General features: G+C 44.5%; 1 protein-coding gene across 1 annotated transcript; it reads left to right on the plus strand.

Moving 5' to 3' along the window:
* Nucleotides 1–298: 298 nt before the first annotated feature.
* Nucleotides 299–24,037, plus strand: Slamf6 (SLAM family member 6). Its single transcript, XM_045143887.1, has 10 exons — nt 299–309; nt 579–713; nt 2,781–2,831; nt 6,695–6,780; nt 13,620–13,952; nt 18,597–18,955; nt 19,765–19,771; nt 20,959–21,011; nt 23,567–23,641; nt 23,970–24,037. The coding sequence occupies exons 1-10, from the start codon at nt 299–301 to the stop codon at nt 24,024–24,026; spliced, it is 1,167 nt and encodes a 388-aa protein (XP_044999822.1). The 3' UTR covers nt 24,027–24,037.
* The last annotated feature ends 1,966 nt before the right edge of the window (nt 24,038–26,003 follow it).

Below are 26,003 nucleotides of genomic sequence, written 5' to 3' on the forward strand. Positions count from 1 at the left end.
CTATCCTCTAAAATGAATGTCACTCTCCATTTCACAAGAGACGAAGCTGAGGGCCGGGAAGCTGGCTCTGGATAAAAGTGCTTGCCATGAGAGTGTGAGGGTCTGAGTTCAGCTTCCCAGACCCTGGGTAAGGCAAAGTTGGAGCCCGAAGCTAGTGCAGGCTTCTGTAATTCCAGCCCAGTAACAAGAGGCTGCAGAGACCAGAGAAGTTCCTGGAAGCTTGCAGACCAGGCAGCCTGGTGAAAACTGAACGAGCAAGTAGAGACCCTGCCTCAAACAAGGTGGATGGTGAGGACCAATGCCTGAAAGGTGTCCTCTGACCTCTACACATGTGTGGCTGCAAGCATGCCCACACACACACGTGTATCGTACTTACACATACACACCAAGAGAAAGAAGGAAGGAGAGGGAGAACTGAGACCCTGGACGCTCATCTAACTGAACGGGCAAAATCTCAACCTTTCTTCTTGCCACCTCGGTTCCTCTCCACATCTAAGCATTTATTGCAACCTGTCAATCCCAGCTCCTCCACGTGGTTGCTCTCGACCTTGTCCCCCTCAGCCCGTCTAATTCCCTAGCCCAGCCTCGCCCTGTCTGCGTGCTCGCTATCGGATACTAGGAGCTTGCTCTGCGGTATACTGCCTGGGCTGCTTACTGCATACAGAGCTGTCCCCTGCTTTCCCCCTTCTCTTCTGGAAAGTCATCAGTGCAAGGTGAGTCCTTAGCAATCTGACACACCAGCCCTCCCATGATCCTCTCCTTCTGCTGCCCATGTTCCAGCCACGCGGACTCATCATGGACCCAGGAGTCTGCAGAGCATTTCAACCGCCCTCGCTTTTGTGCGTGCCATGTCTCTGGCCTGGCATGCCTTTCTCGCCTCTGTCCCTGGCTCACTTTTACTTCCAAGGTCACACCAAGTATCTTCTCTTTGAGTAGCCTTTCCTAATTTCCCCCGAAGCTAAATATATAGCGCTTCTTTGTTAATTTCTCCTCTATAGTATTCCATAGGTTGATACATAGGGATGGTGCCACAGCTTGTGGCAATTACATAGCTGTGATTTATTTTTAGCTGTCTTTCTCACCAGTCAGAGTTGTTTTAATCAAGAAACCAGTCTTGGGCTGGAGAGATGGCTTAGCGGTTAAGCGCTTGCCTGTGAAGCCTAAGGACCCTGGTTCAAGGCTCAGTTCCCCAGGTCCCACGTTAGCCAGATGCACAAGGGGGCGCACGCGTCTGGAGTTCGTTTGCAGAGGCTGGAAGCCCTGGCGTGCCCATTCTCTCTCTCTTCCTCTATCTGTCTTTCTCTCTGTGTCTGTTGCTCTCAAATAAATAAATTTAAAAAAAAAAAACTTTTAAAAGAAACCGGTCTTATTTTTTCTTTGAGATCTCCATGCTTAATAAACTTTGCTAAAAGGTTGTTGGAAGCCAGGCATGGTGGTGCATGCCTTTAATCCCAGCCCTCAGGAGGCAGAGGTAGGAGGATCGCCGTGAGTTCAAGGCCACCCTGAGACTCCATAGTGAATTCCAGGTCAACCTGGGCTAGAGTGAGATCCTACCTCGAGAAAACAAAAAATAAAAAAGGTTGTTGGATTACTCCATGAGGAACAAGATTATGCTCATTGATAGCAAATGTCATTACACCTGCCTCAGAAGTTAGGACTCATGTTTCTAACAGGATATCTTATTCCTCTCTACATGTCATCTTTTGTTTCATACATTTGTAAATTTCAGTTCTATACATTTTGCTTTGTAAGGACTGCAAGCTCCATTCCATTAGATAAAGAAACATAACAGATAATATTTTACAATGTATCTCTTCTATTTGTCCTGTTGTTTGCTTGTTTGTTGATGAGAGTGAGAAAGAGAAAGTGGTAGAGAGAGGGAGAATAGGCACACCCGGACCTCTAGGCAGTATAAACGAACTCCAGACACGTGTGCCACCTTGTGCATCTGGCTTTTTACGTGGGTACTGAGGAACCAAACAAAATGAAGTAGTTGAAACAGCAAGGGGCCATGTCAACATGGCACAGCCTGTGCAGTTTGAAAACCCATGCCCTGTTAGACACAAAGAGATCAGGGAATTGAAGGTTTAAGACCAAGAATGGGCAAGCTATGTCTGAAGTGAGAAAAACAATGAGTGAGGTCCTGGGAGGGGAATGAAAAGGTAGATGCAGGGAAGACCACCGCCTTGAGAGAAAAAAATTGGACACTTCAATCATGGGGTCTTGGCACTGCCCCCCCCAGGACATAAGCTTTGTCATATATGCCTCTTGCTGCCAACACCCAACACAGGAGTCAAGGTTTAGTGGAGCTTAATAAATATTTGTTGAAGAGCATTTATACTGGAGCCCAGATATTGGGAAAGGAAAGAGGTCCTTGGAAAGAACTTTACAGTTTAAGACTAGGGAACTGGAGAGTTGTCACCCATAGTGCTACATGGAGGAAAGGGATTAAAATGCTAAACTTTTTTATTTTCCCCTGAACTTTTAAAAGATGAAAAATAAGGCTGAGGATAAAAGGACTGGGCTTTTAAATAAGGAAAATGAGATTGTGATCCCCACAAAGCCTTCAGGGCTTGAAGATGTTTTGTCAAACCCTGAACAGGAAGTGTCTTGCTCAGAAATGATGTGTGTGCTAGTAAGTGGGCCCTTCTGGGACTGAGGGAAAGAACCCTTCACTGCCTGTTGGCCAGAAAAGCCCCAGAGCGTCTGTTCTGGGCCACGGTGCCCTTAGGCATGGTCTCTTGGCTCCCGTGAGACATCTCCGGGTTCTCTTCCTACAGGAAGAAACGGGCTGAAATTGACTGCTACCCCAAAAGAACTTCAGAGCCCCTGTACAGAAATTCTGTAAACAAGTATAAGGACTACTTGAGAATATTTAAAATTGTGATCATATTTCTCTAGTACCTTCTGAGGTTTGGCACATTTTATCTCATTTATTAGCCCTAAAGCCTCCCACTGCCTGAAAGACTTTATACTCTCTTCTCCTTGTGCCCACTAGCTGTAAGAAATGGGAAGCCAGCACCTCTGTCTCATCCTCCTTTTCCCCACTATTCCTGTCAAATCAGAGGCTAATTGCGGAGGCCAGCAATAAGTACGTGGTCAATTCCACCCCTATGCACGCACACTCCTGGGCAGACAGCTCAGCCCCAGCTACCTGTCTTATTGCCCACAGCAGAGGTTGTACAATACACACGCCACCTTCAGAGATTATGGTCTTCCCTAGCAGGTCAGCCAGCTGAGGGGCACCCTGTGCTTGCACAATGGGCCTGATTCATCCAGGAGGTCTTCCACTCCTACCAACCACATGGACGAAGATGGTCTCCCCTGGATTCCTCGCACTATGCGCCGCTGTACTTGGATGGCTCAGCCTCAGTGGCATGTCATGTTACCTGTGTCAGGGGACATGAACAGCAAGGAGATACACCATCCCATAGCTACATACACTGGGAAAGGTAACCATATGAGGGTTTCTCCCATGGTGCTCCACTCCCCTACAAAGCAGCTCCCTCTCCAAACTGTGTGTGACATTCAGTGACTTATATATTCTGTCTTCTCATCTGCAACTGGGAATCGGAACAATATATTTTACAGGGGCATTACAAGAAATATCCACAGAAGTGTGGAGGAGAGGGATTTTGATATGAGGGCACACAGACACTCTCCCAAGGGGAGTGCAGTTTGATAAGGAGGTGGGCGTGCTTGCTTACAGGCACATTTCTAACCAGCCGCTGAATCCCAGCCAATCACAGTAGCTGAGCTTCAGCCAATCACAAGCGGCGGACTGATCAGACCAAGGTCACGTTGAAGCAAACGGTGGGCTGTAAGCAAGCAAGCGCTCTCTGTATCTCGCTTCCTTTTTCTGCTAAGAATATTCCCCGCCCACTTTGTCGCACCTAGACCACTCACCGGTGTTTGCAGGCTGCACGGTGCGTGAGACATTCTTTGCTCGGTCAAGGGCTATGAAATTTCTCTTTTGGCATTTGCAAAGTTTGCATCTGCCTAGAGGGCGGGGGGGGCAATATGAAAAGCTGGTCCCTATTTTGTCTAACTCAGATCTCCGGCAGGAAAGCGGCCGAAGCTACAAGGAGACTAAGACCCACGGAAGCCTGGGCACGAGATCATGAATAGTGACTCACAACAGACAAGTGAAGCCCTCGGGAGAACTAAGCACAGCCTCTGCTAGATTAAGACATTCAAAATTAGCTATGCATATGGGGCATGAGAAAGTCATACACAGACCCGTAGAAGGCATACATTCAGAAAAGAGATGAGGAGAGGCTGGGGAAATGGCTTAGTGGCTAAGGCATTTGCCTGTGAAGCCTAAGGACCGGGGTTCAATTCTCCAGGACCCACGTTAGCCAGCTGCACAAGGGGGCGCATGCATCTGGAGTTCGTTTGCAGTGGCTGGAGGCCCTGAGGCACCCATTCTCTCTGCCTCTTCTCCTCCCCCCCCCCCCTCTCTCTCTCTCTCAAATAAATAAATAAATAAATAAATAAATAAATAATTTTTTTTTAAAAAAAAAAAAAAAGAGATGAGGAGAACTTGAGTTTCATAGAAGTCTGTGTATTGGTCCATTTTCTGTTGTTATAGCAAAATACATGGGTACTTGTAACAAAAGAAGTTTATTTATTTATCTTTCTGTGCTGCTATGAAACAAGGACTTACATATGCTAAGAAAGTGCTTTACCACTAAGCCACATCCCCACCCTGAAAAGAGATGCATTTGTCTCTCCCATCTGCTTAGCCTCTAGTGAAGGCATCATGGCAGATAGTATCATATGTCAGGACAGCGTGTGGAAGTAAGCACGTGGTGAACAGCAAAATGAGAGGCCTGGAGGCAAGTATTGCTTTTCTTTTATGAGAGAGAAGGAGCAAGGGGGAGGGGGAGGGAACTGGTGCTCCAGGGCCTCCAGTCACTGTAACCAAACTCCAGACATGTGCACCACCTTGTGCACATGTGTGACCTTGTGTGTGTGTCACCTTGTTCATCTGGCTTACGTGGGATCTAGGGAGTCAAACATAGGTCCTTGGGCTTTGCAGGCAAGTGCAATAACCGCTAAGCCATCTCTCCAGCCCAAGTCTTGCTTTTTATAACCATCCACTTTTGTAGGAACCAATAAAAGTTTCTATAAGAACAGCATTTATCCTTTCTGAGGGTAACACCACCAATGAGCCAATTGTTTCCTACTAGGCTTCACTTCTTAAAGACCCCACTACCTCTCCAGATCACCACTCTGGAGACCAAGTTTTCAGTACATGAACCTTAGGGGGTCACACCCAAACTAATTCCAAACTATAGCAGACTGATTCCTGGACTCCTAGAAAGACCAGTTGTGTTTGGTTAAGGACTGCCACAGTATGGAACCAATCTTCAAGGACAGAGTGGTAGATAATTTTTCAAAAATTTTATTGAAAAAAAAGTCCAATTTCCTTTTTCTCTCATTCTTCAGTTCAATTAATCTGCTTCTGATTAGCTTCCTTTTTTTCCTAGATTGAACATACAAATGAGAGCATGCTATGCTTTTCTTTCTGTCTGAGTTTTCACTTAGCTCAGTGTCCACCAGGTGACAAATGGCAAGATCACCTTATTGTTTGTTCGCTTGTTTTGAGGTAGGGTCTCACTCTAGCCCATAGGAAGCATACATTGGAACTCGTTCTGTAATCCCAGGTTGGCCTTGAACTCACAGGTCTTCCTATCTCTGCCCCCTGAATTCTGGCATTCAAGGCATGAGCCACCACGCCTAGCTAAGATCAATTTTTTTTAAGGGTGAATAACATTCTGTTGTGTGTCCTGTGTGCCACGGTTTCATTACCCATATCTGTGGATGGACACTTAGGTTCCATATCTTGGCTATTTTGAATAATGCTATTAAAAAAAAACATAGGCAAAGCCGGGTGTGGTGGCACACGCCTTTACTCCCAGCACTCGGGAGGCAGAGGTAGGAGGATCGCCGTGAGTTCGAGGCCACCCTGAGACTACATAGTGAATTCCAGGTCAGCCTGGGCCAGAGTGAGACCCTACCTCGAAAAAGAAAAAACAAAAAAAAAACTTAAAAACAGGTTGGGTGTGGTGGTTCATGCCTTTAATCCCAGCATTTGGGAGACAGAGGTAGGAGGATCGCCGTGAGTTTGAGGCCACCCTGCGACTACATAGTGAATTCCAGGTAAGCCTGGGCTATAGCAAGACCCTACCTCAAAAAGCCACTAAAAATTAAAATTATACAAGGGTTATATTGGTGTGCGATATGTGTGTATAGTGTGTGTGTGTATGTGTACAGATGTACACACCCCATTCACACACATGCAGCAAATTCCTCTATCACTCTTTCACCCTGGTTCCTTGAAATAGTTTCTCGGTGAACCTGGATCTACCATTTTTCTATCAGACTGGCTGGTCAGTAGGTCCCAGGAGCCCACCTCAGCACTAGGGTTACTGGTGTACCTGGCCACACCCAGCTTTTTACATGGGTCTGAGGATCGAACTCGGGTCTTCACGCTTACACATCAAACACTCTTACTTGCGGAGCCAACGTCCTAGCCCATACAAACAAAGAATTTGTATGATCATTGTACTAGTGACATGAAAGACCAATAACCAAAAGGATGTTGAGTGTGAGAGAAGAGATGTCATCACCACAGGAAGAGGAAGTTACAGCAAGAGACACTTTCAATTTATGACAGAATTGCAAAAAGGTGGGCTAACTCAAGGTCTTTCGCAGCGGTCTCCGCCTCTCGGAGGATGCTCTGGCTCTTCTCACTGGTCTTCTGCCTCGGCTCAGGTAAGCGTTTGTGCACTCGTGTGGGTACTCGGTGAACCCCTGCTTTGTGTGGCTTGCCCCATCTAAATTACTGAGCTAGAGCTAACTGAAGGATGGGAGGGTTCGCTATAATGTGTGGTTTCACGCTCTCCAATTTGCATCCTGTGCCACAGGCCTGAGGTGCTGCAGAGAAAACAACTGCCACAGGCCCTCTCTGTCAGGGAAGGCTTCTCTGGGACATGGGGAATGAGCTTTTCTAAGTCAAGACTGTTTGGAGTTTATGGCAAGTATATTTTCCTATAGAGAACTGAGCTTAAGGAAAATGAATGCTCTACGAATTAGCTACTGTTACTGTGTAACTTCAGGTAGATTATCATGGACTCACTCATCTAAATACTAAAAGCCAACAACCCAGTTCAGCCAAATATTCTGGGCCCAAAAAGGAAAAAAAAAAAAAAAAACCACCAGAAATTGTGCTCTTCTTACCTTTTGCTAAGCAAAAAATTGAAATGGTGTCTAACCTCCTCCCCACTTCCTTTGATACACATCAGCAGTTCATTAGCCCAGCGATGCTTTGCAGAGTAATAAAAAAGGAATTAACTGATTTAAACTGCCTCCTGTTCCCTGCTGTCTGTTACGTGGAGAACATGGGGTTCATAATATGTCTAAGAAACCACAAGTTGTCCATTGGGACTAAAGCATAGTGTTCAGAGAGAAGGGATCAAAAAGCTAGCCCAGAGCTAGCCCAGAGAGAAAGACTTTATTAAAAAAAAAAATCTAGCATTTAATGAGTGCTTAAGATACTGGGCCAGCTGGGGAGATAGCTCAGCTTTTAAAGGTTCTTGCTTGCAAAGCCTGAGGGTCAGGGAGTCAATTCCCCAACCACTCACATAAAGCAGGACAGGCATTTGTTTGCAGCAACAAGAAACCTTGGCATGTCCATACAGACACATGCAAATTAATTAATTTTTTAAAAAATGAGGCACTGGGCAAGGTGTCTTGTGACAATTTGACTCGAATCTCCATGTTACCATGAAGATCTGAGGCTAATCTAATTTAATAACTTGTCCAAATTTTATTAGCCAGTGTGTGACAAGATCTGGAATCAGTCTGAAAATAAGTTCCCTAAACCTGCCAGCAGCAGAGGGGAGAGCAAGAGATACCACAGGATAGAGTCAGCTAAGTGAATTGGCAGCGGAAGCAGAAGGAAAGGAGGGCTCGTGAAGTCATTCAGTAATGATTCCTCAAGTACCTACTGGATGCCTGGCACTGTCAGAGTCTCTGAGAACGTCTCAGGAGCAAAGTCAGCACAATTTCTGCTCTCCTGGAAACAAACCACAAATAAGTAAAGCATGCACTGACTAGAGATAGATAAGGTGGAGGAGACAAACCAAAGGGAGAAATGCAAAATACGGTGCAATGGGCTGTCACTTGTCAAACAAGACTGTCAAAGAACATGACACAGTTGGGAAGAAGGAGCAGCCACAGGAGGAAGCAAGTTCAGTTTGGGGGGCTACCACTCTTAAGACGTCAGTGTGGGGCTGGGGAGATAACTCAGCAGGTAAGGTGTTTTCCTGTAAAGCCAACAGGACCCAGGCTTGATTGCCCAGGACCTACGTAAGCCAGATGCACAGGGTGGAGCATGTGTCTGGAGTTGTTTGCAGTGGCTGAAGGCCCTGGTGCACTCATTCTCTCTCTCCCTCTCTCTCCCTCTTCCTCTCCCCCTCAAATAAAAATAAAATAAATTTTAAAATATTAGACAAAAAAGATGTTAGTGTGATATCCAAAAGGAGATTGCCTGAAAGCAGTTGAAAATTGAGGATCAGAGTTACCTGGTCCTAAGGATGGAGACTTAATAAGCGGTATGAAGGTGAAAAGAGGTATGAGGACTGAACCTTGGGAAATACATAAAAGATGCAAAATGGAACCTTTTCATCCATTCAAGAGCCTCTTCTTGACCTGAGACCAACTAGTGACTTGAGTTTTTGCCTCACTTTTACCTCTTTTCAAAACTGAACTTACCTTAAGATCATTTCTGGGTGTTCTCATGTTAAAATTCCTCTCGTCCACATTTCTATGGGTATTTCTTATAACAATAGCATGAACTATTCCATTCTACCTGCCAGGCACGGGTGGGGAAGAAGACACAGTAACAGTTATGGGGGAGGGGCGCAGAAAGAGGAATACCCCTGCATGTGCCCGCAAGAGACAGGTGCAGGTGTTCCAAAGCTCCCCAAGAGGGCAGAGCAGGGGTGGCCAGGGTGGAAACACTTCACTATGCTACTCAGCCAACACAGTTTCATATTCACAAGCATAAGTATCTAACTACACAATGTGGGTCAAGAGGCTGCGATGGTAGAGGAAGAACCAGAAAGACAAACTACCTTGACAAATAATCTTATCCCTTGACTCAAGGCTTGAAAAAACCTAGCAGAATATATTTTTTTCCAGCATAGAGGGCTGAGGCGGGAAGATCTTGAGTTCCCAGAGAGCCTAGGCTTCACAGTGAGGTTCTGTCCTAACAAACAAAAACAGAACAGAACAAAATGCCAGCTATTTGTGAAGTCAAACATCATAATGTCCTAGAGAAGATGAATCTCATCTATTTTTCAATTTTATTCTTTATAGATGGAATGTGTCAAATTTTAATGTGCATATAAATTGGGGGCTTTATCATGATAGGGGGCAATGATTTTGCATTTATAGCAAATTGCCAGGTGATGCCAGTGTTGCCTGGCCGTGGACCACACATTGAATACCGAGGTTCTAAATTCTAGTCATATTGAGGTTGGTGACCGGGAACGGTAAAAACTAATTGCTTGAGCAAGCTCATAGGAAGCACACGTGGGTGTTCTGAGTCCCAGGAGAGAACAGTGGTTAGAAATAGAGGCAAACCTAGTTCTGAAATCATTTTCTTTTCTTCCCTCTCCTTCCTTCCTGTGCCCTTCTCTTCCCCTCTTCTTGCTTCCCTTACTTGCCCTTCCTCTCTTATTTTGCAGTGCTGAGCATCCAACCTGCAGCCTTCTACATACCTGATAAGCACTCCACCACTGAGCTACATCTCCAGCCTTGACGCTAAGATTTGGAGTCTAATGGCTCCCCTCCCCCTTGAGCATCATTATCTACTTCTTAGCAACCATCTGCACATTCATATAATTGCTTTTTCTCATCCAAGATAGACATCTTGCTGTGCTCAAAGACATACGTATCTTTCTATCTCTCATAATCTGTATCCTGCCCCCATTGTGATCTCTAGCATTCCTTGCCTCTCAGTTTTTGTTCTTTACTCCAACTCTAGCTAAAGTTGTTTCTTTACTCATGCTCAAGTCTCATTGTTAAAGTGAAATTCACATATTAAAGAGCTCTGTTCAGTGGCGGTTAGCACATTCACCGTGTTCTGCAAGCACCGCCTTTATTGCTCTATAACATTTCATCACTCAGAACAGAAACTCCAGGCTGGGAATATGGCTCAGTTATAGAGTACTTGCTTAGTAAGCATAAGTCCTTGACCTTGAACCTGAGAGAGAGAGACCTACTAGGCTGTCACCTCCCATTTTCCCATTTCCCTCTTTCTCCATCATTTGTGACTTCGTTATCCTAGCTGAGAATTCATTGTCAAATCCAAAATCATGAATATGGACCCCGTGCTTGTTTTCAGTGTGGTAATCAAATCCAGGGCTTTGGGCACACTAGGAAAGCAGTCTGCCACTGAGCCATAATCCGTGCTTCTGTCCACAAGTTTTATTGTAACTCTTATATTTAGATACTTCTCAATTCAATTTCATATAGACTCTCATATATCTTATGCCATTGCTACACTGTTTTATTATGATAGTTGTACAAGCATTTTCAAACTGGGAAGTGTGAATACTCCAATGTTGTTTCTCTTTAAAATGTTGTTTTGGAAATTCAGACATTTTGCATTTCTATATAAATTTGAATATTGTCTATTTTCACTTATGAGTCTTTCAGGTTCTGATACAGATTACATTGAATCTGTATGTAGATTTGGGTGGCATTGCCATCTTAACATTGTCTTCCAACCCATGAATATAGGACATCTTCCTCTTAGCCTTTCTGGAATGATTTGTAGCTTTTGTATATAAATCTTGACCCTCCCTTGTTAATTACCCATAAATATTTATTCTTTTGAATACTATATGAATTGAATTGTTTTTATTTACCTCCTTTCTAATTGTCCATTGCCAGTTTAGAGGAAATACAAACTGGTTTTTGTGTGTTGATCCTGTGTCCTAAAACTTTGCTGAATCACTTACAAGCTCTAATTGCTTTTTATGGATCTTCAGGTATTTTTCTATCCATATCATCATATCATCTATGAGTATGAGTGGCTTTACTTTTCCAATTGAGACACTTCTTGCTCATTTTTCTTGCCTAATTGTTCAGGTTAGAACTTCTAGTGCAAACATTGAATAGAAGTGGTGAAAGTGAGTATTTTCTTTCCCTGGCCTTAGCTGGAAGGCATTCAATCTTTCCCTTGGAGTAAAATATTAGCTGTGAGTTTTCATAGCTGTGAGTTTCACCAGCTTGAAGATGTTTCCATCTATCCAGAGATTCTCAAGTGTTTGTGTGAAAGGATCTTGGGGTTTTTTTGTTTGTTTTGTTTTATTCAGATGCTTTTTCTTCATCAGTTGAGATCATGTGTCTTTTTGCCTTTATTCAGTTAATATTTATGCATTGAATTAACTGATTTTCGTATGTTGAACCACACCAGCATCTCTGAGATAAATTCTACTTGGTCAGTTTGTTAGTATTTTCCTAAAGATTTTACACAGATATTTTGCTGACTATTCACAAGGGATATTGATCTGTAGTTCTCTTTCTTTCAAGTGCAAATGAACTCCAGATGCATGCACCACTTTATGTCCAGCTAAATGGGTGCTGGGGAGTTAAACTCAGGCCAGCAGGCTTTACAAGTAAACTCCTTTAACCACTGAGAAATCTTATGACTTTTCATTCTTTTTGGAAATGACCTTAGTCCTACCTCTATCCTATCCTTCCCAAAACATTGCTTTTTTTTTTTTTAAATTATTTCCTTAATTATTTGAGAGCGACAGACAAAGAGAGAAAGACAGATAGAGGGAGAGAGAGAGAATGGGCGCGCCAGGGCTTCCAGCTTCTGCAAACGAACTCCAGACGTGTGCGCCCCCTTGTGCATCTGGCTAACGTGGGACCTGGGGAACCGAGCCTCGAACCGGGGTCCTTAGGCTTCACAGGCAAGCGCTTAACCGCTAAGCCATCTCTCCAGCCCAACATTGCTTTTTATTTAAATATTTTAAAACATTTATTTATTTGAGGGGACACATAGAGAGAGATTGATAATGGGCATGCCAGGGCCTTCAGCCACTGCAAATAAACTTCAGATGCATGCGTCACCTTGTGGCTTACATGGGCCCTAGGGACTCGAACCTGGGTCCTTTGGTGTTGCAGGTAAGTGCCTTAACCACTAAGCCATCTCTCCAGCCTGAAAACACTGTTTCAAAAAAAAAATCTGGACTGGAGAGATGGCTTTGGGCTGGAGAGATGGCTTAGTGGTTAAGCGCTTGCCTGTGAAGCCTAAGGACCCCGGTTCAAGGCTCAATTCCCCAGGACCCACGTTAGCCAGATGCACAAGGGGGCGCATGTGTCTGGAGTTCATTTGCAGTGGCTGGAGGCCCTGGTGCATCCCCATTTTCTCTCTGTCTCTGTCTCTGTCACTCTCAAATAAATAAATAAAAATAAACAAAAAAAATTAAAAATCTTTCTACTTCTCAAAATTGTTCCATGTAATACTTTCCAAAATAAATTCCCACTGTTCAAGTTAACACTCTAAAACTTTACTTTCCTTCATTTTATTCCCAATCTACATAGCTTGTTCTGAGGAAATAAAAGTCTGACCAAGACATGATTCATGTTCTCAGAAATATATCTTCCAATAGATTAAACAGAAACAAGTACATTCAAAATGTCCCCTAGTTTGACATCTTAATTAGAAGGATGGGCAGGCCCTCAATACCAACTCCATGTTCTAAGCGGTTTCCAGCGGCTTATAGAATCCTCAAAGGGATGTTTACTATGATGTGCACCTTCCCCTCCTCCCATGGCCCCAAAGTAGCTTGCCACCTACAGCCACCATGAGGAAATCTTTCTAACTCCTAAGCTTCTCTTCTTGTTCCAGTCTTCCACCTTTCTGCCACTTTAATGACCCAGAACATCAGCATCCATGCCAAGGGTGTGGCCCAGACTGAAAAAAAAAAGGAGAAAGCACAGGGTGTGGTGGCCCACGCCTTTAATCCCAGCACTCCAGAGGCAGAGGAAGGAGGATCACTATGAGTTTGAGGCTGCCCTGAGACTACCTAGAGAATTCCAGGTCCCCTTGGACTAAAGTGAGACCCTACCTTGAAAAATCAAAAATAAATAAATAAATAAGAGGTGGGCGTGGTGGCACACAACCTTAATCCCAGCTCTCAGGAGGCAGAGGTAGGATTGCCTTGAGTTCGAGGCCACCATGCCCAGCTCTAACCCTTTTTTTAAGACTTATTTTTATTTATTAGAGAGAGAGTGAGAGTGAGAATGGGTGCATCAGGACCTCTAGCCATTGCAAATGAACTCCAGATGCATGTGCCACCATGTGCATCTGTCTTACCTGGGACCTGGAAGATTGAACCTGGATCCTTAGGCTTCACAGGCAAACCCCTTAGTTGCTAAACCATCTCTCCAGACCACTCAACCCATTCCTCATCACATCTCTGGGCTTCTTTCAAATCACTTCAAGAGATTGACAGAATTTGGGGAAAGGGTTCAGGCATAGGACAGAGGATGCCAAAGACAGCCTTATAACCTCTTCCTACTGTTTACAGGAAATGCAGCCTCACAAAACAACTTAACCCCAAAGATGGTGAATGGGATCCTGGGGGAGTCGGTAACTCTCCCAGTGGAGCTTCCATCAGGAGAGGAAGACACTCTTATCGTCTGGCATTACAATGGAAGAGCTATTGTCATCATACAGCTGCATAAGTTACAAAAGCCGGAATTCATGGAGCCGGACCCAAAATGGAAAAAGCGACTGGACTTCACCCAGTCCTACTCCTTGAAACTCAACAACCTGATGATGGCAGACACAGGACATTATATGGCCCAGATAACCAACAATGGCACCGTCTTGCTCTTCAGTTACAGTCTGAGAATCTTCAGTGAGTCTAAATGTGGTGTTCATGTCTGGGTTTTAAAAAATCATATATTTCAAACCTATATGACTATAAGAGCACACTATAGCCTGATGGGAGAGTGGGTGGCATCTAGGTACACTGAGGTCCCTTGACGCCATGACATTGCACATCCAAACAGCAGCAGAGCTAAGAACAGAAACCAAGTCTTGTGTCTCTTCACCTAGAATCACCTCGCTTCCCTCGTGCAATGCAATGGCTTCATTCAACAACAAGTGAAGTGGGGTTAATAAAAGTGAAATAATTACGATACTATTAACATGTGCATTTCAGGTATCTATCATGCAATCCTTATAAAGGCTTCATGAGATAGATACAGGCCGATACCTGAGGCACAGCCTCCGTCACAGTCAAAGGGCTGATAAGTGGCAGAACTTCCCACTGACCTGCCACAATGTCTCACTTTACACAAAGACCAGCTTGACCCAAGAATGGTCTGTGCACAGAACAGTAATCTATCTCAAAAGTGTTCTTTACAGGTGAGTCAATTAAGAGAAAACTCTTCTGTTAAGGCGACTTAATTTGAAATGCTGTTTTCTCCAGGTGGTTCATGATGATAATTAGTCAAAAATCTGCTTTCTGCCAGGCATGGTGGGCACAAGCCTTTAATCCCAGTACTTGGGAGGCAGAAGTAGGAGTATTTCCATGAGTTCAAGGACACCCTCAGACTATATAGTAAATTCTAGGTCAACCTGGGCTAGAGCGAGACCCAACCTCGAAAAAACCAAAAAAAAGAAAAGAAAATCTGCTTTCCTAGCTGAGGTGGTAATGCACACCTGTTGAGGGGGCTGAGGCTGGAAGATAAGGAGTTCAAGGCCAGCTTGGGCTACCTAGCCAGAGCATGTGGAAAGCCACCAGTGTGAGAAGAGGAAAGAAAGACATGTGGACAGCATAAGGAGTGTCAGGAGTGCCAGGGAACAGGACCCCATCTGGAGTGGGGGAAGTAAAACCAAGGCCTCGTGCATGCTAAGCAAGAGTACTAACACTGAGCTGTTCAGCCCAAGGGATCAATTTTAAAGGAAGTGGTCAAAACAGGCCTCACTGAAAATATAACTGATGGGCTGCAGAGATGGCTTAGCAGGTAAGGTGCTTACCTTCAAAGTCAAAGGGCCCAGGTTCAATTCCCCAGTACTCATGTAAGCCACATGCACTAAGTGGCACATATGTCTGGAGTTCATTTGCAGTAGGGCTGGAGGCCCTGGCATGCCCATTCTCCTTCTCTGTCTTTCTCTCTCTCTTTGCAAATAAATTTTAAAAAGAAAATATAACATTTGAGCTGAGATCTATTGGAGGGAAGGGACTGAGCCATGCAAATATCTGGAGGAAGAGCCATCTAGAACATGTAGCAAGATTCCCCCAGGCTCAAGGAGCATCAAGAACGCTGAATGTCAGCTGGGTGTGGTGGCGCATGCCTTTAATCCCAGCACTCGGGAGGCAGAGGTAGGAGGATCGCCGTGAGTTCGAGGCCATCCTGAGACTCCATAGTGAATTCCAGGTCAGCCTGGCTAGAGTGAGACCCTACCTTGAAAAAATGGGGAAAAAAAAAAGAATGCTGAATGTCAAGGAGAAGAATGAAAGAGACTAAAAGAAAACAGGGCTATATGGGAAGAGAGCGCTTGAAAATAGAGTCTTAGTGAGGCACTATGACTCTGGCTTCTACTTTCCCTGAGGATGAGAGCCGTCAAGGGTTTTGTAAGTATAGAAAACAGCTCAGGTCACTGAGATGAATCTCCAAATCAGGCACAGTTAATGGAAGAAGGGATTTATTGAGGCTTATGGATAAAGGGGAAGTTCCATAATGACAGAACAAGTTGGCCCAACTCATTTCAGGACCAACTCATTTCACATTCAGAGAGAGAGAGAGAGAGAGAGAAGCCACAAGCCACCGCCAGCAAGCAAGCACACTTAGGAACTCCAAGCAGAGTTCAAGCACTCTGCATATCTTTTGACTAGAATTACAGATTCACCCCCACAACTTAGGGCTGGACCCTAAAAGCTACCCACCATGACTCCTCCTCCATCCAGGTGGCTGCAGATATAAATTACAAACTATAATAAAATCCTGAATATATTGGGGGCCATTCATTTGAACTACCAGAGCAAGGATATGATATAATTTGTCTTATTGCTTAAAGATCCCTTTGACTTCTCTGTTGACAAAACCAATGGACCAACTGAGAAGTCATTATATTAATCCAGACAAAAGTTGACGCTGACTTGGACCATTGTGGAGGTAGTGGAATGAGGTTGGCATCTGAATATATTTTGAAGGTAAAGTCAGCAGCACTTCCTGATGTGGGAGTATGTGATGAAGAAATGAGTCAGGGATGAGTCAAGCTTTTGCCCCAAGTAACTAAGGTAGAGAAGGCTTCAGGTTGAACAGTGTGAGACAAAATAGCTGGAGTTCTTTTTAAAAGTATGTTAAATGTGCTATATATCCAAATAAAAACATCAAGCACACAGGTATAAACATATATTCATTAAGTGGGAAAAAGTAACAAGATGTATTTTTAGGGTCAGCCATGAACTTGGGATGAGATATGGCATTCATGTCAAATATTTACCACCCCTATGTTAGTCAGTGTTTCCTTTAATCTTTATGATTCCCTGAAAAGTGTGCACTATCGAGGGCTGGAGAGATGGCTCCATGGTTAAGGTGCTTGCCTGCAAAGCCTAACAACCAGGGTTCAATTCCCAGTACCCATGTCAAGCCAGATGCACAAAGTGGCACATACATCTAGAGTTCATTTGCAGCAGCTGGAGGCCCTGGTGCCCCCATTCTCTCTCTGCCTCTCTTCTCTCTATCTCTATCTTCTTACAAATAAGTAAATAACCATTTTAAACATTAAATAAATAAGGTATTTTTAAAGTGTGTGCTATTGCATGATTTTTAAGATAAGGAAACCAAGTCTTGGAAATATAAAGAAACATGAATAATTTCATGTTTGTATCATCAGTAGTGTTAGCCTATCCCAGGTTTTCCTGACTCCAAGTTCAACATTCCTCCTGCACACAAAAACTCCATTGTGGTAAAAAAAAAATATATATATATATATATATATGTATATATATATATATATATATACATATACATATACACACATACACACACACATACATATATATATAACTACATAACTCCTACTCATTTAATTAAGCTTAGATCATTACTCAGTCTCTTCTAATCAAAGCTAGAGTCATTCTGTTCTTTTTCAGGTCACCTTTATTTCAAATTCTCAGGATGACTAGGGCCTTGTCTTGTCTTACTGTCATGTCCTCATTGAATCACAGCTACTGACATTTTTCTAGGCAATGTTTTCTGTTCTTTGGCCTCAGCAATGTCTACATTCCATGTCATCTCAAATGACTAAATATATTGCATTTCAGCACTCCCTGGAATTGCCTGTTTGTTTTTGCCTTGGGGCTCTGAGCTTAGTCTCCAACTTGTTTTTACAAGGGACAGTGTCCAAGGGCTAGAAGGGACCCTAGGGATAACCTGAAGCTCAGAAAGATAAAGTGACCAGACCCAAAGTACATACTAGTTGATGACAACTAGAATCTTCCTTCCATTTCTGTCACTGGTTACTCTCTGCCTCATATTGATGCCCCTTTTCATCTGGTCACCCCAACCTTGCTGCCACCAACTGGGTAACACAAGCAGGCTCTTTTACAGAATGAACAAATCATAGAATATGGCAAAGATAGAATGCAAAAATTACAGAAGTAAAGAATATTTTTCTCGGGCTGGGGAGATGGCTCAGTGGTTAAGATGCTTGCCTACAAAGCCAAAAGACCCAGGTTTGATTCCCCAGGACCCATGTAAGCCAGATGCACAAGGTGGCACATGCATCTGGAGTTTATCTGTAGTGGCTGGAGGCCCTGACATGCCCATTCTCTCTTCCTCTCTCTCTCTCTCTCTCTCCCTCTCTCTCTCTCTCTCTCTCTGCCTCTTTCTCTGTCTCTCAAATAAATAAATAAAAATAAAAATTTTTAAATTAAAATTTAAAAAAAGAATATTTTTTCTCTGTGTATGTTTGTGCACATGTGTGGGCATGTGCGTTCACATACGTGCACATGTGTGTGGGGACCAGAGGACAACTTCAGGTGTCATTCATCAGGAACACCATCCACCTTTTTTTGAGACAGGGTCTTGTTGACCTAGAGATTATCAAACAGGCTAGAGTAGCTGACCAGCTAACCCCAGGGACTCACCTACCTCTGTTTACCCAGCTCTGGAATGACAATCCAAAGCCACTTGTTTTTAATGTGGGTTCTTGGGCTTTTACTCAGGTCTGATGGCCAATGTCTGAGGGATAGTTTTCACAGGTTGTTGAGAAAAGCCATGAGTTTTTTTTTAATTTATTTGAGAGCGACAGACACAGAGAGAAAGACAGATAGAGGGAGAGAGAGAGAATGGGCGCGCCAGGGCTTCCATCCTCTGCAAACGAACTCCAGACGTGTGCGCCCCCTTGTGCATCTGGCTAACGTGGGACCTGGAGAACCGAGCCTCGAACCGGGATCCTTAGGCTTCACAGGCAAGCACTTAACCGCTAAGCCATCTCTCCAGCCCAAGCCATGAGTTTTTAACCGAGGTCTTTTCTCTGTACACAGGACGACTAAGAAATTTACAAGTAACTAATCAGATTCAGCTGTCCGGGAACGGGACCTGTGAGGTCCACCTCACCTGCTCTGTGGATCATTCAAATTACACTGGCTCCATTGGGTGGCAAGTCCCAGGAAGCATCTTTCTAAGCCAACCAAACCTCACCATCTCCTGGGACCCCAAGAATTCCAGTGAACAAAACTACATCTGCATAGCTGTGAACCCAGTCAGCAATGTGTCCTTCTCTGTCTCGGCCAAGAGTCTCTGCGAAGGTAACAGCCTGCCTCGGGTGTCTCTGGGAACCACAGGCAGCTATGGCGAGTGGTCACTGGTCTCCGGGCCCCTCCTGACTGCTGATTCAGTGGCAGTGAGAGAAGCCAGACTCTTGCCCGGAGGGCGCAGGCAGGCTCTGGAGTGTTCTACCTCCCGCTACTCAGAGCTCTCTCTCCTCCTTCCTCTTTCTAAGCCCTTCCCCAAGAGCAAAGGGCTGGGGACGTGGAGATGGCTTCCCCCTGCTCTCTTCCAGGTCCTACCTTTCCTGCTGCGTTCCTCAGAGAGCCCCCAGAGCCCTGGATCCAGACGACCCCATGCAGCCCTAGTAGATAGCTCAGAAGAGACAAACACTCCAGGCCTTACTCCATGTGTCTCAAGAAGTTTTCTACTTCTTTTTTCCCTTTCCAGGTGTTTTGACTGAGGAACATCTATCCTGGAATAGCATATTGATTATAATTGCGCCTTTGGCGATAGTTACAGTCATCGTTGTGTTCTTTGTTGTTTGGAGGAAAAGAAGAGGCACGTTCTCCTTATCCCTTATTTACCTACTTCAACATCGCAGGTGTTTTAGAGTCTGGGGCCTCAATGGCCAAAGATCTCTTGTGAAGAACAGGTCAGGGGAAGAAGGACAGAAACCCTGGTTCAACTCAACTAGTCTCCTGAAATGACCCTGGGTGGGGGGTGGGGTGACTTACATTCTCGTGACTGTCCTGGCGGGGGGGGGGGGGGGTCCTACTGAGAAAAAGCTATACTCAGCCTCTGGGTCCACTTGCCGCTTCATTTGGATCCTGTCCCTTTTATCTTCCAGAGAGATGTGGAAGGGGGAAGGAAGGTCTGTCTCACTGAAGTTACATGTCAATTTCCTGATTTTATTTTTCAGATTCTCTTTCTTTTCCTACCCAGCATGTTGGTGAGCATCCAGGCTTTTCACTGCAAACTTCGAGTAGACAGGAAGCAATAAGTGAAAGGCGAAGGGAGCTGTGCAGAGAGCTGGATAACAAGAGAGGAGACAGTCAGATGCCGCTATTCAGATCGGTTGTCTAGCATAAGGAGATGATTGGTCCCTGTGTGCCCTGTAGAGTGTCTTCCAGACATGTGAGGGACCTCACTATTTCCAACATCAACGTCACTCTCTTCTCGGATGGAGAATCTAAGTGAGAGGATTTGTGGCCTGCTCATTGTCACCCCAAAAGTGTAGGGCAGAGACAGGACTTGAGCATCAAATACCCAAAACCCTGTTGTGAGACCGCGTCTCTGCTGCTCAGCCAAGAAAAAGTGGGAGGTTGGCTTTGAGTCTCATCCCATTGGGAGAGCAAAGCTATCGTTGTTGAAGAGAGGGCACGACGTTTGGAGTCAGAAGCAAGTTCCTTTCCTGTGTGACTCAGGACAGTCAACTGAGCTTTCTGAGCCTGCAATTCCTCATCTCTAAAATAGTCAAGTCCATCTTCAGGGCCCCTGAAAGCAGTGTCTCCAATAATACAATGGGTCGTGTTGTTCAGTTCTCTAGATGTTAAGCTTGAGACAGTAAGTGAAGCTCAGATCACAAGACCACCAACCTCCCACCTAAGAATTGAGGTCAGACAGAGACTACATGTCTGAGAAAAAAAATTCTGAAGACTGTCAAAAATAAGTGGTCCCAAGCAGGGTGTGGTGGCGCCTTTAATCCCAGCACTCTGGAGGCAGAGGTAGGAGGATCACTGTGAGTTCGAGGCCACCCTGAGACTACCTGGTGAATTCCAGGTCAGCCTGGGCCAGAGTGAGACCCTACCTCGAAAAACCAAAAAAAGTAAAAAATAAGAATGGTCCCTAAGTTAGGGCAAGCTTGGAACAATTGTTTCTTTGGTGATAAAATGTGTTCTGGGGCTGGGTATGGGGGCACATGCCTTTAACCCTAGCACTCGGGAGGCAGAGGCAGGAGGATTGCTGAGTTCAGGGCCAGCTTGAGACAACATAGTGGATTCCAGGTCAGCCTGGGCTAGAGAGAGACCCCATACTGAAGAAAAAAAAAAAAAAAGGTGCTCTGGGGAAAACAAGATCGTAGGAGTGGGGGAGCCCCAGAGTCCTTCTGCTACTGACCACACCTTTCTGTGTTAACAGCAGAGTCCTCTCCAGGGAGCACTGTGTACGCACAGGTCACTCATCCAAACCAGGTGAGTCCTTTGTACTCCATTGTTATTTCTGGTTTTACTGTAACTGCATAAACATCACCATAATCATGACTGATCCACATGAAGTTCATTATTGAAGAAGGAAAAGACAGGGCTACAAAGTTACGTGCAAGACCATCCCAGTGTCCAGTGTCCGTCACGCTCCTGGCTTTATGGGCTTTCGCTGTTCTCGAACTGCTTCATGTATAGCAGGTATCACCCCTGGTGTAGCTACAGGCTGCCTGAAGACGTGGATTAAATCTTCCCCTCTCTTCCTGCCTAGCCTAGCATGTGAACAGATCAGGGTCTACAAGATTGAGTTGCCGAAGGAGATAATTCCATAGAGAGCTTCTCACCCCGGGTACAGGAGTATCAGGGGGGTTCAAGCTAGTCTGTCAAGAGGGGAAGAGGGGCAAGAATTTGCAACCCCTTCACAATAGGGCAAAGTAAAGCAATGCATAGCCCCCCCTTCCTACCCCCCCCCCGCGTGACATAACAGCATGACCTAGGTCAAACAGCAACAGATCCTCCGTCACTCCCCTGCTTCCTCCACTCCTAAATAAAGCAACCCTTGTGGCATGTTTCTAAATAACACTAGACATTCTGGAAGGCCAGTTCTCATACCCTTTCACAGTGGGGCATGGAGGGTATTACCATGGTTTGTTGCCTATAATTGTGGAAGCTGTCAATTAAAAAAAATAAAAAGTAAATAAGCTGGGCTAGAGGGATGGCTAAGTGGTTAAGGCGCTGGCCTACAAAGCCAAAGAACCCTAGTTCGATTCCCCAGGACCGACATAAGCCAGATGCACAAAGGGGCACATGCGTCTGGAGTTCATTTGCAGTGGCTGGAGGCCCTGGTGAGCCCATTCCCTCTCTTTCTCTCCCTCCCCACTCTCTCTCTCTCTCTCATAAATAAAACTTTATTTTTAATAATTGTTTTTAAATTTTATTATTTATTTGAAAGCAGAGAGAGAGAAAAGAGAGAGGCAGACAGAGAGAGAATGGGCGCCCCAGGGCTTCCAGCCACTGCAAATGAACTCCAGACGCATGCGCCCCCTTGTGCATCTGGCTTACGTGGGTCCTGGGGTATCAAACCTGGGTCCTTTGGCTTTGCAGGTATATGCCTTAACCGCTGAGCCATCCCTCTAGCCCATAAATAAAACTCTTTAAAAAAAATTTTAAAGCCAAGAAACATTGGCATTCCCAAAAGGATGGAAGCAATGGCTCATCTGAGACTCTTGGGACTTCGGGTGCTACCACTGTGCTGTACCCCACACAGGTTCCTATTCGGTGGGTCCCTCATACTTGAGGAGACTCCAGTAACCTGGTGACCAGGCTATTAGAATAATAGGGACAAATGGAGTAGGTAAAGGGGGACAGCTCCACTTAAAGCTAGTAAAATACAATAGCCATCTGGCATATAAAATCTTTAAAAGAGGCAAGTATTGTAGGAGGAGTAGAGTAGATGAGAAGGGATAGAGTCATATCCTAGGGGAGAAGAGGAGTCAGCTGTAGGCAACAATGCTTCCCTCCCTTCATGCAAGGCTGTCTGTCTGGCTCTCTCAGGTTCCTCAGTGCTTTGGTTTGCAGGAAAGTTGCTCTTCTGTTTTGGGCCCAGCAAGTGCCACTTAAAACTTCATGGTCTACAGGGCTGGAGAGATGGCCTGCAAAACCAAAGGACCCAGGTTCAATTCCCCAGGACCCAAGTAAAACCAAGATGCACAAGGTGGCACATGCATTTGGAGTTCGTTTGCAGTGGCTGGAGGCCCTGGAATGCCCATTCTCTCTATCTGCCTCTCTCTCTCTCTCTCTCTCTCTCTCTCTCTCTCTCTCTCTATATATATATATATATATATATATATATATATATATATATATATCTCATAAATAAAATACTCTAAATTTAATTTTTTTTTTACTTATTTATTTGAGAGCGACAGACACAGAGAGAAAGACAGATAGAGGGAGAGAGAGAGAATGGGCGCGCCAGGGCTTCCAGCCTCTGCAAACGAACTCCAGACGCGTGCACCCCCTTGTGCATCTGGCTAACGTGGGACCTGGGGAACCGAGCCTCGAACCGGGGTCCTTAGGCTTCACAGGCAAGCGCTTAACCGCTAAGCCATCTCTCCAGCCCCCTAAATTTAATTTTTAACACTCAATTTATTTCAGAGAAAGGAAGAGGCAGATAGAGAGAACAGATGCACCAGAGCCTCCACCCACTGCAAACAAACTCCAGAACATGCACTACCTTGTGCATCTGGCTTATGTGGGTCCTGGGGAATCAAACCTGGGTCCTTAGGCTTATACAGGCAAGCGCCTCAACCATTAAGCCATCTCTCTGGCCCTAAATAAAATATTTTTTAAAAAAATAACCTTGTGGTCCTATCTGGTGGAACTTGGGTGTCAGCTACTCTTGCTAAACCCTCTCCGGTCTTCCTAACAAAGAACTTTTGCATAACTCTCTCTCCCATAATTCTGCCATTCCTAAGCACATGTCTTTATGTGAACCTTTATCTCTGTGCGAGCCAAATGCATGTGACTTTTTTTTTTTTTTACAGAAAATGAAAACTCCAACACCATCAAAAAACAATGATTCGGTGACAATTTACTCCATAATTAATCATTCCAGAGAGGTAAATCCATGATTACTCTGTATTCTTATCTTCTTACCCTTCGCCATAGACCTATGATTTTGCAAATAAAGTAGAATGGTTGTTTTATAGATGCCCAAATAGCAACAGGATTTTTTTTTTTTTAAGCCTCAGGACATCACTAAATGAATATAAGAGGTTATCTTGTGTTAGTATCAACCTATTTGTTTTTCAATGTAATCCGGCCTCATGCCGTCAACATCCTTTCTATCTAACCACTAAGGCTCTCATTTCCTCTCCAAAGCCATTAGAAGGTATGCTGAGGCTCTGGTCTCTAATCACTTACTTCCTTTTCTTCTTTTCCCTATAGAAAGAACCCAGGGAAACTGCTCTTAACAACACCAAGCAAGTTGCTAAAAGACCTTGAAGAAACTCAGGACCCACACATCTGCCGATCTCATGGGACAGCAAAGAAAAGAAGCCAGGTGCTCTACTGGAAACAGCACCCGGATATTTAGGATTCTCACTTCCAGGCCTTCAGACTTGGTCCTGCTTACCTAGGTCCAACACCACAGGCGTAGCAGCAACTCCAGCACATAATCCAAATTGTGTTCTACCACTGTAGGATACAATCTGCTTCATGAATACACCTGTATGTTATTTTCTCCTTGAAAATGAAATCATCAGAGTTATGGATGACAGATTACAATTCAGCAGCTCATCACATCTCTCCTTTTAGAAAGCAGCAGGGCATGACTCGCTGGAGAGAGAAGAGTGGTTTGATTAAGTGTGGAGTGCCTGGATGGGCCCACACTTGTATCCTGATACATCTATGACACACACTACTTGGGACATTTCCTACCCTCTTGGAGCTTTAGTTTCATGGACTGAAAGAAAAAAAGAGAGAGAGATGACAGCAATACATTGGCTCTGTTGTTCAAACCAAGAATCTAAGTCACCCCTGGTTACAGTTTTTCTGTCACCAAGTCCTTTGAACTCTACTTCCAAAATACATCTTGGACCTAATGGCTTCTCTCCAACTTATCAAACACCATCCCGTGTCCAACCCTCCACACCTGGCAGCTGGAGCATTGCAGGGATCTCTGAACATCTCTCCCAATTTTTCCCTTGCTCCTTGCTAGCCCGTCCTCCATAAGATATCCAGCATAATGTTCTTAATATAGATAACATCCCTCACTTGCCTGCTTTCAACCCTGCAGGATTCCCAGTGTACCCGGGCAATCTGACAGCCAGTCTCCACGGCCCTGGGTCGTCATGGTCTAGCATGTCCCGACTCAGCCAGCGCCACCCTCCACGTCTCTGCGGAGCCTCTCTGCTCTTTCAGCTCCTCTATCAGAGGAAAACGTTCTCCGTGCTACGTATTAACATCTGCCTCAAGACCTTTCCACTGCCTCTTGGGTTCCTACTATTCTTTAGTTCTTGGCTTAAGTCTGTCAGCTTCTATGAGAGACTTTTCCCAAGTAGTCTCTCTGAAGGGGATTCCCTTATTATTCTCCTATACTTTTCCTGTCACTTATCACATGTCGTTGAATATTTATTTTTAAATATCTATTTTTCCCACCAGCTCTTTGGAAACAGATAAAATAACCATTTTATTACTGTAGCCCCAACATCTAGCATACTGTAAGTGTTCAACAAATATTTTTAGTAAATAAATGCATAAATAATGGGGTCATGTGAGAATTAAATAAGACAATACAGTGGGCTCTTTGTAATTGTGGGTTCTACCTCTGTGTTTTCAATGAACTGCTAATTGAAAATATTTGGAAATACTTACATCTTTACTAATTCTATGCATTCTTTTTTCTTGTCACTATTCCTCAATTCAGTATAACAACCATTTATATCACATTAAGTGTTCTAAGTAAGCTATATATTATTTATAATACACAGGAGGTATGTGTAAGTTATATTCAAATACTATACAATTCTGTATGAGAGAATGCATAGATGAAGCATTAGTATACTGTCTAACACATAACAGAGCTCAAGACATGTCAGGCATAGCCAGGCATGGTGGTGCACGCCTTTAATCCAGCAACCCAGAGGCAGAGGTAGCATCGTTGTGAGTTTGAGACCACCCTGAGACTACATAGTGAACTCCAGGTCAGTCTGGGCTACAGTGAGACCCTACCTCGGAAAGCCAAAAAGGAAAAAGAAGAAAGAAAGGTCAGGCATGATTGTTAGTGCTGCCTGGCGTGGTGGAACATTCCTACAATTCTAACACATGGGAGGCAGAGGGAGGAGGATCAGGAGTCACCCTTAGCTACAGAGTTTGAGACCAGCCTGGGTTACATGAGACCTTGTCTCCAGAAAAAGAAAATGTTATTATTACTAATGTTACTGTTATTATTATACTAATTTCTCTGGAAATCACAGGATC

Source organism: Jaculus jaculus, chromosome 1 (genome assembly GCF_020740685.1).
Source record: "Jaculus jaculus isolate mJacJac1 chromosome 1, mJacJac1.mat.Y.cur, whole genome shotgun sequence".
In the NCBI taxonomy this organism is placed as follows: Eukaryota; Metazoa; Chordata; class Mammalia; order Rodentia; family Dipodidae; genus Jaculus; species Jaculus jaculus.

Excerpts from the sequence above, each read along its gene's own strand:
- Slamf6 (XM_045143887.1), top strand. Across the intron at positions 714-2,780 it reads TGGAAAGTCATCAGTGCAAG|GAAGAAACGGGCTGAAATTG; the intron begins GTGAGTCCTTAG and ends CTCTTCCTACAG. Across the intron at positions 23,642-23,969 it reads TAATTAATCATTCCAGAGAG|AAAGAACCCAGGGAAACTGC; the intron begins GTAAATCCATGA and ends TTTTCCCTATAG.